This window comes from Ciconia boyciana, chromosome 1, assembly GCF_034638445.1.
Source record: "Ciconia boyciana chromosome 1, ASM3463844v1, whole genome shotgun sequence".
Classification (NCBI taxonomy): Eukaryota; Metazoa; Chordata; class Aves; order Ciconiiformes; family Ciconiidae; genus Ciconia; species Ciconia boyciana.
The window spans coordinates 12005252-12023906 of record NC_132934.1 but is presented as its reverse complement, the minus strand read 5'-3'; the positions used below and the strand labels follow the sequence as shown (position 1 = coordinate 12023906).

General features: G+C 36.3%; 1 protein-coding gene across 2 annotated transcripts in view; it reads right to left on the bottom strand.

Moving 5' to 3' along the window:
- Window positions 1–494: 494 nt before the first annotated feature.
- HGF (hepatocyte growth factor) overlaps window positions 495–18655 on the bottom strand; it is a 62248-nt gene continuing 44087 nt past the window's right edge. For both annotated transcript variants that reach the window (XM_072858501.1, XM_072858508.1), the window contains exons 10-18: window positions 18064–18166; window positions 15912–16051; window positions 13804–13842; window positions 13234–13330; window positions 10442–10516; window positions 9703–9849; window positions 8874–8980; window positions 6857–7002; window positions 495–4654 (exon numbers count right to left, since the gene is read on the bottom strand). In XM_072858501.1, the coding sequence (XP_072714602.1) occupies window positions 4484–4654; window positions 6857–7002; window positions 8874–8980; window positions 9703–9849; window positions 10442–10516; window positions 13234–13330; window positions 13804–13842; window positions 15912–16051; window positions 18064–18166 (1025 nt within the window). In that variant the 3' untranslated portion in view covers window positions 495–4483. The remainder of the gene's footprint in view (window positions 4655–6856; window positions 7003–8873; window positions 8981–9702; window positions 9850–10441; window positions 10517–13233; window positions 13331–13803; window positions 13843–15911; window positions 16052–18063; window positions 18167–18655) is intronic.

Genomic DNA, 18655 nt, shown 5'->3' with positions numbered 1-18655 from the left:
TATTAAGTGCAGAAGCAGCACCTAGGTTTGTGCAAGTTATTGGTCTCCTTTGCATCATCTTATGTACCGCCAGTAGTACTCTGACACAGCGAGGGGAGCCCTTTCCTGAAGTGTGAAGTATATTAAACAAAATATTTAAAATACCAAGCCCCTCACTGAATTTGTAAGGAACTACAAACCACTTGGCAAATATTCATGTTTAGGTTAAGCACACCCTTTCCACTGCAAATATGCTCTCTCCATAATATCCTTAGGCCATTCTCAGTGCAGAATTCCATCAGGAAGCTCTTGGGGAGACTCAGCAGGATCACAGCATGGATTTGGTTGTATCTTTCATTTTATGTGCAATTCTGCTATTGGACACATGAAAATCTTTAAAGTACCAGTCCTCCTTACTCAGCACACTGAAATCCCTCACTGAAATTAGAATTGGGAGCCTAGCAATGGGGTTCCAAACCTTCTTCTTTAAATAAGAAATATAATGCTAATTAAGCTGTTTTTTATAAAATACTTTATTAAGAATAATAAGAGTAAACAAGGTTACAAAAATACCAACTTTATTAACTAATGAAGATGCTGTTAATTACAGAAGATTTGTAATACAAGTTATAACCACAGTGTTCCCTTTTCATTAGGCATTCAGCTAGTTGTATTTAATGGGAGCATTAATTTTCCCACTTAAATATGAAAAAATATTCTTATCATACACTGAATTCCACAGGCAGCTCCCTGAAGTTAGATCCCATGCAGGGAAACATCATACATAAATGCCCAAGAGTATGTTTTAAAAGGAACACTAAAATTTTAGGGTGAAAAGCCATGTTAGTTCCTGCCAGCAGCCCCAACATTCATAAAACAATAATATACCAGTGCACGTGAGGGAGGAAGAAAACAATTGATAAGGAAACAAGGCTAAACAACCAATCCAATAGGTTTCATACAGGTTCCATGGGGGTCAACTAGTTTACAACCAGCCTTCCAGAAGGATGGCGATAAAGCCTCGCCTCCTGTTACAGATGCCATGGAGTTGAGAATCTGTGTGCTTTTCAGTGTACAAGGATGCATGTAGTTCAGTGCATGGCCATAGGGAAAAGCACTGAGCAACTTTCAGCCCCCACTCTTTTGATAATCACATTCACTGATTTCAAGGGACATTTTGCCTGAGTAGATTTTGACCTTCAGAGATATATTTGGACCCTCGTCTGAAAAACTCTAACTCAAGTGAGTAGCTCTGTCAAGTACATTGGCATTACCTGCAGCAAGGGTTTGCAGAATGCCTCAGAGAATTTTAATCTTAAACTAGAGAAGAAGATTTCAGCAGTAGCAGCAAAAATCTAGACCAGTACATTCCCAATGAGAGCTACAGTTTCTCTGAGGGTCATGAAATTTATGAGAGAAAAAGAGATAGGGTAAAAAGCTTTTTAGCTTTTTTAAGGGAAAAATGTTTTCATTAATGAAAGGAAGAAGCATCAGCCAGTTCCAATGCCCAAAGAAAATCAGTAATTAAGTCAAACTAACTTCAGTAGCACAAAATCAGCTCTTAGGTTTTAATTCCATAATTTTATGTCCAGTTATTACACTTTTCAGAGACCAAGAATTAGTTACAGCAAGGAGAATGAAGATGAAATTCAATGGAGTTTAAGAATGTCCTTAGATAAGAATTTAAGTTCTGTACCCTTTAATTCTAATATTAATGAAACCACATCTACGAAATAAAGTCCAGATCTCACTGAAGTTAGTAAGAGGCTTTCCAGCAATTTAGATGGGCACTAGATCAGGTTCCCTTGTTATTACAGAGAGAAAAATGTTAGAATAGTGAAAAAATATCTATAGAGTGTCCTTTCTTAAGAGAATCCTGTAGTTATAACAGTTGCCTGGTACGGTACCATTGGTACCAACAAGAAATATTCACAGGAATAAATGAAGTACAAATTCATTACCACATATCATTAATCTTCTCTTCCCTTGCTCTTCAGAGTCTCACGTGCCCTCCATACTGAGATGGGGAGAGCAAGAGCACCTGATAAGCAAGTGCATACAAACATGTTAAGTTCTGGAGCATCAACTCTGCACAATTTATTTTACTGAGGCGCTGCCCAGAACAAACAGGTAAAAATCCTTACACGTTGTCTAACAAAAAACAGTATTTTTATCATATATATATATATATGTGTATATATATATATAAAAATCACAGTCTTCTGCACAGCAGAAGCTTATAACTAAAATATTTTAGGATTCGATTTTTTTAGATAGACATAACAAAATGCCTGCAAATATAATACAGTGAGCACATCATAACAATTCTTAGAATACAAAGAGTGAACATGGAATTATATATTTTATCCACATTCGACTTGTGACTGAAAACAAAACTCACTCAGGGTTCTTTAAAAGTCTCTCTTAAAAAGTTAATTCTTTCAATACAATATGGTCAGTATATATTTAGTAAGAGTACACTCTTCACATACATGGCAGTAATTAACTGTAAATACAACAGGCTAAATCCTGCCCTCTTTAGGCCTGGTAAGTAAGAGAGCCCAAAAGGAGCATAAAGCCTTCAGAGGCAGCCAGAATAGATCGAGACAGACTGTCTGCGTAGCATCCACAACCTCAGATCCGCTGCACAAAGGAGTCATATCTTGTCCAAAGAGACTATTTACATCACGAGGAATTTCAGAAGCTCTGCTTGCTGAAAGACTTCTTCCTATGTGCCAGTAGAATCTGCTGGATGCTTGACACAAATCTCAGCAAGCCAAGCCACTTAAGCATGGGCTGAAACTCATCCCAGTTCACCAGGAGATGTAAGCATATTTGAGTCCCACTGAAGTCAAAGTGCACTGCTGAAGAAAATAATTTGGAGAGTCAACCTGAGGGCTGCCTCCCAAGACAGCTCCCCTGAAGTGGTTACTTTCTGCCAGGGCAGAATTCAACCCTGCGTCTTCTGAATGAAATGTCCTTTTATATGTCTACGCCATGATGTCGGCTTAGCGGCTATGCAGTTAGATGTGATACACATACCATACAATTTGCTACTGGAAACAGACAACTACATAGTCACAAGTGAAGTAACAGTGCAGTTACTTATGCAATTACATGTACAGTAGTAAAACTAACAGTTGGATATATGTTGTATCAATTTTCCAGAAATTACAGGGTAATTGGTGCCACCTATAACAACATATTTGTATAATACTTCCAGCCATACAACTAAATGCCTAAAGGAGAACAAGCGCCTTTCATAGATGCTGATTATTTGTTGTCTTTCCCCATCAACATAAAGGAAAATGATGGTTCTACATACAGACAGGAAACAAGCTACTAAACTATTGGTGATTTTTTCCATGGTACATAAAATATCATATCAATCTCTGCAACAATTTTATTACCCTGAAAGGAATTATACAAAGGATAGAATTCTGTCCAAATTTAGGTAAGTTTTTATTAAAGATCTTAAGTCTCTGAAAAGACTATTAATGTGTAACTTACTTTTCCCAATATTAAGTCTCTCAGCCAGATGCCAGATTCAACTATTCTTTTTCCTGCTGTAAATACAGAGTTACTTTCATGAAATAACTAGAATCAACTGAATTTTTAACACTTGTGTGTTGAAAAAGATTTGGCATTTTATTGACATTTCTTTTTATGGCCAAAGGCTGCCAGTAGCTAATCAGGATTAATTTTTCAAACTGTATGAAATACTCTCTTTAACATTGTAAATTCACAGTTATTTCTAGGACTAACTTTAAACCCATGATCAATAGTTTGCTAACCAATCCACTTCTATGTCTCTTCCCTCATCCAAAAGGGTTTTTGAGATATCTTTTAGGGGACCACATACACACTGAAGGGACCAAGTGCAGAACTAGAGTCTATAAACACTGTGTAAAAGGAAGGGATACTGACTTATATCAGAACTCTGCTGGTGGTAGGCTTGTCAAAGTCCATCAATAATGAAAAGATTAATTTCTAAAGAGATTTTTTTTTAGTGAAATATTGAAATCTTTGACCTCTTATAAGCGGGGAAGAGAAATATGATCATATATGCTGTCCTTGACATATGTATATATCTCTCAGTAGGTCTTTTGTCATATATGAAGAGAAATATATGGCTCATAGAATAAGATGTGTTAAATAAAACTATAATTTGTTTCTCCTTCTAAGATAATCTGAAGAGCAGCATAAAAGAGGTCATATGATCTATTTCTACAAAACCATTTATCATCCAGTAACAATATCTTTGCAAAATTGTTTACCCATTCAAGTATCTTCAGGAGATATGTCACCATACTTGCATATACTGTAAGTCACACCAACATTTATAAAACAACACTGATAGACAAAAACACTAAAAACACACATAAATATTAAAAGAAGCTCAACAAACTTGACTATCAAGTAGTTAAAAATTTGTTGATCTTTACATTACACATTAATTCCATGTTGTCCAAAATCTTTCTTTGAATGGAAGTTGTTGAGTTTTTCAGGGTTTTCTGTAGGTCATCATAATCTTGTGTATCCACCGGGAGTAATATGAGACCCGAACAAAAATCCCAGGACGATTTCGAATGGCACATCCACGGCCAGGAACAATGACACCAACTACGATCTTCAGCCTGTTTTGTTCACAAACCAAGGGACCACCATAATCTCTCTAGGAAAAAATAAAGAATGTCACTTCTCAAAATGCTTCAAGACACAGCTCCCACCTGTCTCCTACTGATTGGTTTCTTTTGGGGATGACCTAGCTCAATGAACAGGCAATAGAGTTATTTTTGCCATAGGACAAAACCCAGCTTCCAGTATGTTTTTCACAACCAGAACTTATGCGAACCAACATCAAGGTTGGCCTTTGACCCTTGGTTGCTTCCTGTGCAAATTAAACCCTATGATCCATCTTTACATGTGATTCTAGTGACTTCAGACTACCAGATCTTACCCTCCTCTTTCAGCTACCTGCAAGCAATTTGTTTATGTGTATATAAACCAGATGAGCAGAAAGTGAGTTGGCTGATAAACATCTTTGTTGTGATAACAGGCTTTGCATCAAAGACTACTGACAGAGCCAGGTTAATATCCTTCTGTCAGTCAATCATGTTGCAAGGCTCCAGGATGAGAATCTATGTGTACTAATAGGTGGTGGTGGGGGGGGAATCCCAAACATAATAAAGGTAATATTTTGTAGACATAATTTTGAGACATAACTTGTTAAAATACTCTTTTTCATTATTCTGAGTGAATGAGCCATCTGTGCACCAGTACATGCATTCAGTGAAAATTTGGACTCAGATCGGGGTCTTATTTAGCACTAAAATATATCCAGTTTAAATTACATTGAAATGGTAATTTAGATACTTTCACATAGATTTGTGACTTGAACATAGATACTGCAGTTTTTACCCAGGCAAAATGTATATTGAACCTAGCAAACTAGCTGCAAAACTAGACAGTAAATGTTCATATCGGATAGTGAGACATTGTTTCAAAAAATAAAAGCTGACAATTAGCATTGTATTCTCTCCGGATCACCAGAGAAACAACAATGCTTGACCTTTATTTGGTTTGTTTTTTTTTTTCTGACTGTTGGCAGATTAGTTCCCACATGAACAATGAACTATGTCAGTACCATCAGAGCAGCTCATAAAACACTTTCAGGAGTGAAGTTTCACCTGCCAATCTGATTTTGTTTCTCTGCCTGTTCTCTGCTGAGGAAAGTAGCTTCAAAGGGGAACTCAGGGAGCAGGAAACCATGCAGTGATTAAGACTGATTGCTAAAATTAATTCAGTCCATTTCTTCTTGCAAGGGAAAACAAAGTGCAGGATCCCCAGCAGATTTCCATGCAGATGTTTCATTTATAAGCCTTGACGTGTCTAAGAGCTCATTTATGATTAAATATTTGATTTTGAAGAAAATACTTTGCAATAACAAAATGATCCTTTGGAATACTAATAATAAATGGAAGAGGCCTCAGCCTGATGAAGACCTCGTTTCCCTATGGTTTGGTAGTACCCCTGGGTATGGAAAATTTCAGTGCTTGGTTAAGATCAGTGCTAGGAAATCATCTATTCTACTCCAGATATTAAGTGCATAATAATACTCATGACTGCCCTCCTTCTAGACATCATTTCAAGAGGCAGATTCTCCACATGAAAAGTTTTATCATCCTGTAATAAATTATTTACAGCATTTCTCCTCAGATGTCTTTTCTCCATCATCATAACTAGTCCCCAGTAAAACAACTGAATCAAACTATACTTTCACTGAAGTAGTTCTCCTGTCCTCACCGATATGTTGCTCAGGTTTGATTAGGGACTCAGGCTTGATTAGGGAGACCAAATGCTCCAGCCTTCTGACTAATACTGAACCTCAGCACATTTTTTAATCTTTCTCCCTCTTTCATAACTTTATCAACTCTGTTGAGCAGTGTCTTTGTATTTCGCATGGAATTCCTCATCTAAGTAAGTAGTTAAATTTGCTCCAGCCTTTTCTTTCTACTCAATCAAAATATACTGCTGTTTTTAGCACACAGCCCACTTTAGCCCTTATTATACAGAACACAGATTTATCTCAGTCTAGAAAAGTGTTTAGTCACATTAGTATATTTAACATTCATGTAAACCCTTTACTGGTGTGGTGGTAGGGTGAAATTGAAGCAAAGGAGCTTCTTCCTGCACTCTGGCAGAAAATAGATCGCTAGAAACACAAATCATTTTCCGAAGCAAAAAATTAAAATATTTTTTTCTGTACAAGTTTAATGCAGAGCGAATAATTATTAAAAAATCTAGTAAATTATTTCTGGGAATGAAATAGCCAGGTTGGTTGCTCTAAGAATGTATTAGGAAATGTCATATTTACCTCACAAGGCCCAGCACCGATGGTTTCAGCCACAGCACAGATTTCTGACTCATTCACAGTGATCTTCCCTTTGAGATATTGGTTGCATTTCTCATTTCCCAAAATAAACAGGTTTGCTACCCGGAGAAGGCCATCATAGTTAATTACTAAGATTGAAAAGAGAATAAGAACTTCATACTATTTTAGGAAAAAAAAAAATTGAAGATGCAGTCTGGATAAACTTACTCATGTAACTTCAGTTATTGTACCTTCTCTCCAGTACTCACATTTTTGTCCAGCCTCACTGTTATCATGCATTTGTCTTCTGGATTTCTTATATTATTTGCTACAAATGAGATTTGCAAGAAATTTGTTTGGTGTGCATGTCTGTTCAGTTCTCTGAGAATATCTGGAGAAGTGTTTTGTATTAGAAGAAAGTGCTAGGTAACTGGGTTTACTCTACAGTCCACCACCAGCTTGCCCTGTCATGTCACAGAAATCAGAAAAAGTGAGCCTCAGAATGTTGTCACTCCCATCAGTGGAGCCAGGATTTTGCTCCCTGCCTTAAACATGAGTTAATATATAACAGTGCCTGCCATGGCCCAGGGAAGGACATGTGACTTGAAAAATACTGTAGCAGAACAGAGTTTTTCTCGTTCTGTGCTGGCTCAGCTACACTCAATGACTTTGTGCCTACAAGGGCAGAGCCACAGCTTTGTGCAATCTCCATTCATCAGTGTGAAGGTCAGGAAGCAGGAGCCCTGTGGAGCTTGCTCTTGTTCTACATGTCGAAAGACAAGTCTGTACAAGCTGCGAAGATAAATAAAGGGCCTGGACCTGCCTGTTCCCTGCACAGATATCAAAAGAAAATGCCAAGCTTGCCCTTCACTGAATTGTTATCCTGCTTTCTTGAATACAAAAAAATGGAGGTAATACTTCTTCCTTCCCTGACTAGGGTGCTGTGAGGATTATGTTAAGTAGTGCATAAAATATAGCACAAAGTCCTTGGATGACATATGTTATGTATTTATTATATTACATAACTCCACAACATTGCAAATTCCTTATCGGTTCTCTTAAGCTAAGCTTTCCTGTGATGCTGCACCGTGCTCCAGCCCAACTTCCCTGTCCCCCAGCCAGTCATTCCCCCCAGAGGATGGCTAATATGGCCGTGCTGGGAACATCAAAGGCAGTCATCTGGGAGAGGGCTGGTACAGATTACTTGCCACCCACAAAGAAATGCAGAGTAATGGTTATGAGGAAGAGAGCCTCAGAATTACAGTCTAGTTTCTGCTCTGCTTCCAGGACAGCATGAGTATGTTGCTGTTGCTTACTCAGGGTCTGTGGCAAAACTACATTTGAGCACAGTAATTATTCAAGTAATTATTGTCAACTGGCAGCTATTAACTTTATCATCAACACATCATTAGCCAGATATAGTATTTACCAGACTAAATAAATGTCTGTTCTCCCACATATTTGTATTTACTTCACACAAAAACTGTGTTTAATAAACATTAGTAAGCTTGCAAAGTCAAGTACTCAAAAGTTAGGAAAGGCCAGACTTAGGGCTGCCTGTGCATCCTCAATTCACTGTCTTTGTGTATGTTAATTATGTCTTCGATTACATGATTCTGTATTAGTGTTTCCACAGGGCAGCCTGCTTTGGGATACAGAAAGAGACTGCTCAAGTAGATGAATTGGAATTTTTCAAAAAAGGTTAGAACTCTGCAAAACAATTCTGCCAGATTTTTTAAACGTGTAGAACAATATTTTCCTCTAGTTCATTCTTTGAAATGTTTGAATCATTTTGCCTGTCACTGAAACAAAAAAAAAAAAAAAAAGGATGGACTAATGGAAAATGATCTTAGATAAAATGCTCAAAGATTTACAAAATTAGAAAAAAATTGAAACTGCATTTTATAACAGAAAGTGTCGGACAACTGTGGCATCAGGCAATACCAGCAGCCTCACCTATAATGACAAGAGGAAGTAAGCTGTCAACGTATTCATTTATTTTTTAAAAATAGTTTCTTACATCCAGTGTATCCCCATCCATAAACACTGCAACTGGTCTTCTCTGGAATGGTACATCCAGAAATGGGCAATCGGATTATTTCTACAAAATTTGTCAATATGGCAGGTCTGAAAAGAGAAAACAAATAATAGATATAATAGATTTTACTTAACCTACTAAAATGTATCTTAAAAATGACATTAAATCTATTATGGACCACAGCAATTAAAAACTGTGCCAATTCTTTTCCATCTTTGAAGAATGTGATGGATTCTTCTACCTATTTTTTGTGTTACAGCTGTTAACTGTCAAAAGATTTCTTGAAATGCTGTCACCATTTTTATGCTATTTAACTTGGGTTTTCATCTTAAAAGTAAGTAATGATGGCATTTCATTTGAATATATAGTTCTGCTAATATGGAGAAAGTTTGAAAGCTCTTATATACACAAAGATCTCAGTTACAATCTGGTGCTTATTCTATAAATTAAAACCACATACTAGTCAATGTGGGTTGTTTGTTTTTTTTTTTAAAAAAACAACAACCAAAAACCAACAACAACAACAAAAACCCAGACCAAAACAAAAAAAACCTCCCAACAAACCTAAACTTGGTTATCAGGAAAAAAAATGTAGGCACGATTTTTCACAATAACATCTGTTTTCTGAGTAAGGTAGATGAACCTGCATTTCTGCATGTATCAAGTAAAATTTCTTACAATTGGAAGTTTACCCCATGGAGATATCATCTGCAGTATCAGAGATAGTAGAGAACTGAATTTACAAATCTTATTTAGGAATAATTTCATTCGTCAATTGAAAATGCCTGAATTGACAATAATAGCTACTAACCTGCTAAGTTTCAGTAAGACCAAATCTGACCCAGCAGGGCCATATACCAACTGGGAGATATTCAGAACTTGTCTGTGCTTCTCCTCTCCCTTTCCTTTGATATTATGGACTCCAAGCCAAGCTTTGTAGTCTTTCAAATCTTTGTACCTAAATGAGGCAAAGTTGGTTAGGATTTTGCTGAGTGTATAATAAAATAACTCAAAAAACTCTGCTTAATGTGATTATGCTAAAAGGTCTTAACTAATACTCTTCACCAGAAATGGGCTTATGCTGCCAACTGCTATTCCAAAATCAACATGCTCGGATGTAAGCTTTTGGTCTGAAGCCACTACATAACTTTATCTTTAACTGTTACTAAAATCTATTTTTTTTTTCCTAATAGTATCCAAACATTTAGAACCTTGGACAGTATGAACCTTTGAACTTTTTGAGATTTACCCATGTTTTCTATTTTATTTGGTCCAGTTAAGCAGAAGCATGAGATTATTTTCATAAAGAAGCAATTGTCTGACCATTGCACTTGGAAAACATATTTATACTTCTATGTAAAATAGCCAGAGCTCTTTTAGATTAACGACAATAATAACAGAAAATACCAAGGTCCCACAGGACCTTTACATCTGAAAAACTAGAGCCAAACAGGAGGGAAAAATGCTTCAATTATGTTGAAGAAATGTTGTGCTGATAAGTTCCCGAAAATAGATGTATTTCAATATTGCAAAGCTGTAGACTACTGTACCGAGAAGGGAAACACTGCCTTGCTGTTAGAACCCACTCTTCCTTTATCAAAGTACCTCCACAGATGTGCTTATTCCTGGGAGAAAAAAAAGAAGAAAAAGAAGATAAATAAATAAATAAATAAAGTAATAGTGTTAGTTTCTATATAGTCAAAAATTTTAAAGAGTACTTTTGTTCCCCATGTATGTTTGCTAGTGAAAGGTGGCTGACTGACAGCCTGCAAAAACATGTCTCTGTCCTTTGCTCTACAGTTTCAACACTTATAGTAGCATGACTTTGCAGAGATTTACTCTAATGTGTATAAACCAGGAGGAAAGAGAAATTCAGTTACTCCATTCATTCAGTGGTTTCAAAGTTGAATTTGGTAAGAGACCTAATTTAAAAAAAAAAAAAAAGAAAAAAAAAGGCAAGCTAATTCTTTGTAATAGGAACTGAACTGAAACATTCAAGCAAGTCCCCAAACTGCCACCAGATGTAAACAACATTTGGTCATTATTCATGTAGGTATTATTTAAAGCATTGACCTCAAGGTGGAGAGTTCCTATTTGATTACCAGCCCTGTGAGATTTCTGTCCCCACATACTTCAGTTGGAAACAATCTGCAGTGGATGACATCCTACATGTGATTATAGAAAACCTGCAGCATAATATATCAAGTAAAATTAACGCAATTAAGCACGACAGTTCTTTCAAAAATAAAGACGACTGTGGAATGCAGATTAATTACTTTCCTTCTTTGTGCCTCCACAATCACATTTATTTTCTGCAGCTCTTTGGAAAGTGAATCAGAATTGTCAGCAATTTCGGAAAAGCTTAAAATCTCACAATTTATAAATTCAAATCACACAAATGTTCAGAACTTTGAAAAGAACTGCTGGAAGGAGCCCAGACTCTATATGAAGTTCAAAGACAGCAGAATAACACAGATGCTTGCCTCCTTTTTTTTTTTTTTAATTGTATTTTGGTTAAGGAACAAAATATCTGGTCCAAAAGGCTGGATTCTTCTTAAAATACAGATTCTGCCCAGTTTTATTATAAAAACGTCACAATCGGGAGTATACATGTGTTCTTGCATATTATGTTTGCATCACTAATTGTAAAAAGGAATTTACAAGATTGTATCATATGCTTTAGAAGATTGACTAGTACACATAGGAATGTTAAACTTATTATTTAAATGTGGTACAAATCCAGAGCTGATTTCGTGAAATAGATGAAATTCACCCAAATATACTTAAATATACCTTACAGCAGAATTTGAATCGGATATATAAGAAAATATGTCATTGATTAACATTTAGAGGTGGGCCTTGGTTGCCAAATATGAATACAAGTTTCTAAGTATCACTGAGCCTTTATCATTCAGACATGGCAATTCCATTTTGAGGTGTACAGTTAGTTTTTTGCAGAAAGGCCTGAAGTCATTAAGATTTTCTTTCAGACATCATTCTGTTTGCTTCCTTGGTAACAATACAAAATAAAACTACGTTTTTAATGCCCACATGTAATACTTAAAAATATATTTTGCTGCTGGAGTATTCCAGGAATCCCTTTTTCATAAAAGAATCTGAAATCTATTAAGTACTCATCTGCTTAATGGAATTTTGTTGCATAGCACAAAATCCAGGTTCAACTACCTTAACATTAGCTATTTAAATTTTAGGCACCCAGATGTAATTCACCTTACCTGTCTAAAAGTTCCTCAAACATCAAGGCTGCTTTAAAAATAGTGGATAGATTTTCCAGAGAGTGATTCAGCCCACCTATCTGGTTATTTAGTCTAGGAACAGAGTGATGTTCCTCTAGAAATGTCTTTCTGGACCATCTGTTAGACTTCCAGGAAGGTCTAGTTCTGACTGGAGCTCATAAAATGCAAAGATTACCAAGGGTGGGAAGGACATCCAGAATTTCTCTAGCAATGAAGCAATATAGAAAATAGGCTTTTTATCTTTTCCTTTACTCCAATTTTTCATTTAAGACCTACTTTACAACATGGTTTTAAAAGAGATGGTGAATCATAAGCTAATAGAAGTAAGTTGTACTTTAGTCTGTACCAGCAGACAAAAAAGGCTTTTTTTAAACTTTTTTTTTTTCATGATAGAAGATACAGGGCTGATGTATGAGATATATCTCCTGTTATACATTAATGATTCACACTTCCAGCTGATGAGTTATGAACCAGAGTAATGAACACAGGAAACTGTAATTCTGTGTTTTGGCTTTTACACAGTAGCAAAGTAAGTTCTGCCATAATCTAATACACATTTCCAGCTGTACATGTTAGGGTCTTGTTTTACAGAATGAAAAGGATTTCCCTATAGCTCCTACTTATTTTTTTAATACAGAATACATTTCAATTGTATGCAATGATATGAGCAGAAAGCTAAATATGACACGGGTATAAATCCAACACTTCACAACTAAATACACTCCTGTTAAAATGAAAATATTGATATGAAACTCAATTGTTTTGTAACATACTCTAAAATAAACAGTTTAATGCTGGATGGTAAGCCAATGTTATGAAAAGGTCTGCAGTAGCTAACTGAAAGAGCAGAACACTATGAATGCTTTGCAAGCTCATGTGTGTAAGCTAGCAGTAATGAAAATATAAATTTTTCACTGACAGAGTGAATACTATGGAATCACCTGATGTTCCAGGAATGCTGATTTTCTGCTTTTACAGAATATAACTGCAATCTAGAAGTATTCTTATTATGGTCAACATTTTCTACAGTTCCAAAACAAATATCCTAGTAGAGGTATTGTCTTTCTAATCAAAGTGATAGTTACCTGTATGTCAAACTAACCACCCATCCTTCGTTAGTTTGTGTTGGGATTCCATTTACAACTCTCAAATGTTTTGTTGAGGCACAAGGAATGACAGTATCTGAAAGCAGGTCCAGAGATCACATTTTACTAAAAACAGCGGTAGGAAACCTGTACGGTTGCACATAAGGACCACAAGAAGGTCAATATTTATTACAGATTAACTTTCCTGCACTAATGAAATATATTTCTAGAGCATCAAAACTACTTCAGTGAAGCTGGGTCACTCTATGTAAATATTCATAGGGAATATAAAAAACATATACTTAAATAGATTTTTTTGAGATTTACATAGTTATAAAGCAAATATTGAAAATCATTACCATATCTCACCGCTGGCAAGAGAGGACAGTGAGAATAGATAAATGAGTATAATAAAGCTATTCTACATTTGCCTCTTGTAAAAGCAATTTTTCACAAGCTGTATGGTTTTTTGTATCTTTAACTGATCTTTCTCTTGTTTCCCAATCGGAAAGAAATGGCTAGTCTTAGAGGATACAGTACATGCACTGCACAGTACATCTGCAAACTTACCATCCAAGCTGGTTGGAGTAGGAGTTGTATCACCTTCACCTAGACAGACACATAAGATAGCCATAATACAAAGTTAAAACACATCTAAAAATTGAGTAAAAATAAACATCAAAAGGCATATTGTTAATTTTAATAGTTCACAAAGTTTTAAATGTCAATGATTTCTTTAATACTCTGCAAAAGTACAAGTTGGTAAGGATTAACAAGAAGGCAGAATTTCATTCCAATAGAACGAAATAAGAATTAAACATTTTGTAACAGGAGTTTCAAGTATTTTTCTTCTGGATGAATCCTGAATACATCAGGCTATCTATCATGTTCAATTTACATGTTTCATTCGAACAAGCAAATACTAAAAAATGAAGTTGTGACTTTTCTGTAGGCTTTCAGGATGTATAGAAGTCATGTGATTAAATCCAAATCAGATTTAATGAAAATTTCTAATTTCCTTAAAAATCTTTGAAACTTCAAAAGCCCTTTTATGTTGGTATCAGTAAAAACTTATCCTTATCAAAACGTGTTCCCCAAAATACGGTTTTATTCTTCCATCTAGTCCAAGTCAAATTACAGTTACAACAGGGTTGCTTAAACCTGGTTCAAAATTTTTGCCTTCAGTGAAGTCTGCGGAATGACTCAGCGTTATGAGCTAGAGGTACAGGTGTAGCTACTGAAAATTGCACAGGCAGAATTTAAACAGTCTCATCCAACTAGATTTCCATTAAGCAAATTTTATATATATATATAAAGATATACAGTTGTATACATAGTTAAATTTCCATGTGTATGTATACACATATGCATATGTGTATGTATATGTGTATGTACATATGTATACATATAAATATATATATATATATATATAGTGCAGTTTGAAGAGACCAGTTAAAGGCACCAAGTAAGTACACTTGGGAACTGCCAGCATTTTGTCTGTACTGGTTAAGCTGGTTATCAGTACCTGAGTGAGCTACTAGTAGTTTAATACTAGTACATATGAGTTACAATTGTAAAACAGACATATTCCAGCTCTGGAGTTTGATTCCAGAAATCATAATACTCACCATTGCCGTATACCCTACAAATGTTTGCTGTGAATATTTCCTTAGGAATTCATAGATCTAGATAATGAACTCAGAGTGAGTGAATAAAATTTATATTTCTTCAGCTGTTGTTCTTTATCTACATTGACACAAATAAACTTTTGCACAGTCTGTTTACTCTTCACATAGATGCCAAAATATCACCTGAGACTTCAAATATCACCTCTTAGAGATTCTGCAGTTCAGACTATGAGGAAATGCAGCAGATTGCTGCTAGGAATGAATGTAACATTATCCTTAACCTCTAGAGATCACAGACATGCATTCAAAAGCCTGATTTACCATTTAAATGTTCTCCCAGGATATACAGCACAGTACTGAAGAGAAAAATTTTGAACATAAATGTGAATTGCACATTTTTCGGCATAAATCTATCTTTTTCCACTTAACGTCAGTTTATTAGTGAATTCCCTAGGATTTTTAATTCTGGTTATTTAAGCTATTTAGATTTTAACATGCAACTTTGGAGGAGTGATGTTCCTAATTCTTGCCAGGAGTTAAATCATCCCATAAATATCCAAAAGCAGAATCTAATCTATATAGCACATACACACTTCAGCATATATATAGTGAGTTATCCTAACTTTATAAACAAATACAGATCACATAAAGAGACTATGAAGCTTGTAGCACAGAAGATAACTGTCCCTGGGTTTCCTGAGGCCACAGCCAGCATTCTGACCACTAGACAATTCTTTGTCTCCATCCAGCCCTCATTCAATAGCTAGATCTGTTGGAAAATGTTTGACCATCTGTAATAGCCCTTTTATGCTCCTGCTGCATAAATAAGCCTTGAAATCTCCAAGCTGGTCAAGGAAAAGGACCCCTTGTTCATATATTGCACAAGCAGCTTCTGTCCATTCCTTCTCAGCCATGCACAATTAATTCTTGATAGAATTACACATTTTCTGCTGCCACAAGTGACAACAGAAAGGTATGCATACACATGTGACACCATGGCTTCACTGGGACTGCACAGTTGACAATGCCTGAGGCATACCAAGTACTCACATCGAGAAATAGGACAGTAATCCCAGGGAATGAGAGGATCATCTGTGTAACACCAGGGACCATGAAAATCATCATCTGGATTGCGGCAATAGTTTTTCTTCAGTTTACTAACATCTGGTTCTCTGAATATTTGTATATGCCTACAGGGAAAAAAAAATTCAAAGTGCTGAAAAGCTTTATACTATAGCCCAAATTTTCAAAGGTTAAATGTTGCTTTGCTCCACATTGTAATATTAGCTGATTGAGAAGCCTACAGGTCAGGGTTTAGAGCTGGTTAAAATCAAAGGGAAGATGAGACCCAAATATTTGCTGGATCTGGGTCCAAGTTTCCTCTGGTTGGTATTTTAAGCACTGTGTCCACCGGACAGCTGGGAGGTTTCTAGATCTCCCACTAGAGCTAAATCCCTGGATACCTTGAGGAGGAATCTTTACACTGATTAGAAGAGCATCTGTGTTGCCCTCAGCAAATCTGCAGGCCTCTCTGGGAGCACAGGTACCTTCTCCCTGAAGATTAACAGTTAGCACAAGGGAGCACTGAATCTGCAAAGAAAGCTGAATCTCAGGCAAAGGAAAGACAAACATAAGAAAGTTAACAAGACTGAGCAGCAAGCAAGGAGAGGGATGAATGGCTCAGACAAACTGCAGTGATAGGTCACCCAAGTTGCAAACCTACACGAGGCACTTTAAAGGTGAAAGTTAGGGGTGACAATCTGAAGCAGAGAAAGCTGTTTATTTCTGACTTGTCAGACAGAAGCATACAGGCTTCCTAAGTTACAGCTGCACTGCCCTTTTAGTTCATAACCAACCATGCATGCTGCTTCTAGCACACCCATAACCACAGTAACTGCTGAAGTGAGAAAGATAACTCCCCAAAGAAGTTCCCAGATGGAAAATTTGTGGGAGTAAGAGAAGAAAGGCTGATCTGTGCACAAGATTATATGAATGCAATTGCATCAAGCATCCAGTTGGTTCAAGCTGTCTCATTCACAGCTAACTGAATACTTATCAGACTCTCAGTGGTCATGAACTTAAACCTCTGCCTCCCTTACATGGACAGGACAGTGGAATATGTATGCTGTCTCTGACCCTGTGTAGGGAAAACCACATATAGTCCAGTTGGTGATTCCAGACAGTGCCACTGAAGCCTGCCTTTTGCAATACAGCTTCCCCAAAGGCTGACTTACTGACTTACATGCCTTCACCTGACTGACCATCAAGTCAGCAGCAGGAATCAAGGACAGCCAGATCCCAGAGGGCAATGGCTAATATGTTGGGCACTATGACTGTGGTGATTATGAGCAACTCAAGAACAAGTACCAAAAGTAATATAGATATAATCTCATCGACTTCAGAAACTAAAGGAAAATGAAGGGCCACTGTTTCCATCTGGGCCACTAATGTCTGTAATATCTCACATGTAGCAAAATTTTTGGTGAATCTCTGTCTTTGTGCGGTACCTGGAAGTCATTGTTCTTGTCATTCCTGAGATTTATTAATCTACCGTTCTGAACCAGCAGCGACAACACTGAGGATCCTGGCATGATTGAAAAAGTCTTGGAGACTCACAGCTTCTTTTGTACTTACTGCTGATTCATTTTTACTTTAACAAATAAATTACAGTAACTTGCCATTTCAGCTACTTGAATATGAAGCCAAAGTAATGATAAGCAACAGAAATTGCAAGTCACTTTAATGGCATTTGATGTCAGTGTCATTGGATCGTAGACTCAAGATTCAATTTCAGGCTGCAAAGGACCTTAGGTGGTTTCAAGTCCAACCTCCTGCTCAAAGCAGCATGAGCTGTGAGATCAGATTGATGAGATAACCATTTCCTGCTTTGTTCCTGCTATCCTCTCATGGAACAAAACTTTCAAGGACAAAAATGGGGTAAACCAGGCCAGTAAACTAAACACTAAGAAACATCCCAAAGCCTGCAATTAATGGTTAGCCTGAACAAAGACATGTTGTGTAATATATTTAAACACCGAGAGAAAAAAAAAAAAAAAAAAAAAAGAAGAAAAAAAAAGATACTAAAGCTCCAGGGCATAAGGGGCTATTTTAGAATCACTGCAGAAGAAAAAGAGATGCCATCTGGAGGCAGTATTTATTCAGGACTCACTGAACCATCTCTTTCTGTTTCGTATGTACACACCTACGTAAGTCTTCAATATTCTTGTCCCATGTGGAGCAAGTTAGCCCAAATCTTGTCTTGGATAGATTCCCCATGTAACTCTTGCCATTGCCACGATAACAATCTGAATAAGAACATTGAGACAAAAAGAAGTGGAGGATGATTGTGCAACATTCAAAAGAAAACTCTTCCTTTCCATCGGTAATCCAAGTAATTAAAGACAAGTGTTCTATTTAGCAAACGCTATACAATATAAATCAGACAACAGTATAAATCAAATCAGAAAGAAAATGGGAGAAAGTTTTCAAATTTAGATACATAATCTCCTGCTTGAAGTCTTCATTCTCAACACAGTAGCATTTTTAATTTTGTTTTACTTAGATAAACTGGGAAAAATTCTTTCATAAATAGTTTATGGTTAATTTAGAAGGGTCATACAGAATATTCTAAAAGTTGTCAGGAGCTGTTTTATACAAAACAAAGAAAAAATGCCCCCTTAATCCTCCCTCCTCGAAAAACAGGCACTCCTAGCCTATTTGAAACAACTTACCTTTGGGTAGATTTTGGATACTGGGAACACTATATAATTCTAGATTTAAGTTCTACTTTGTCA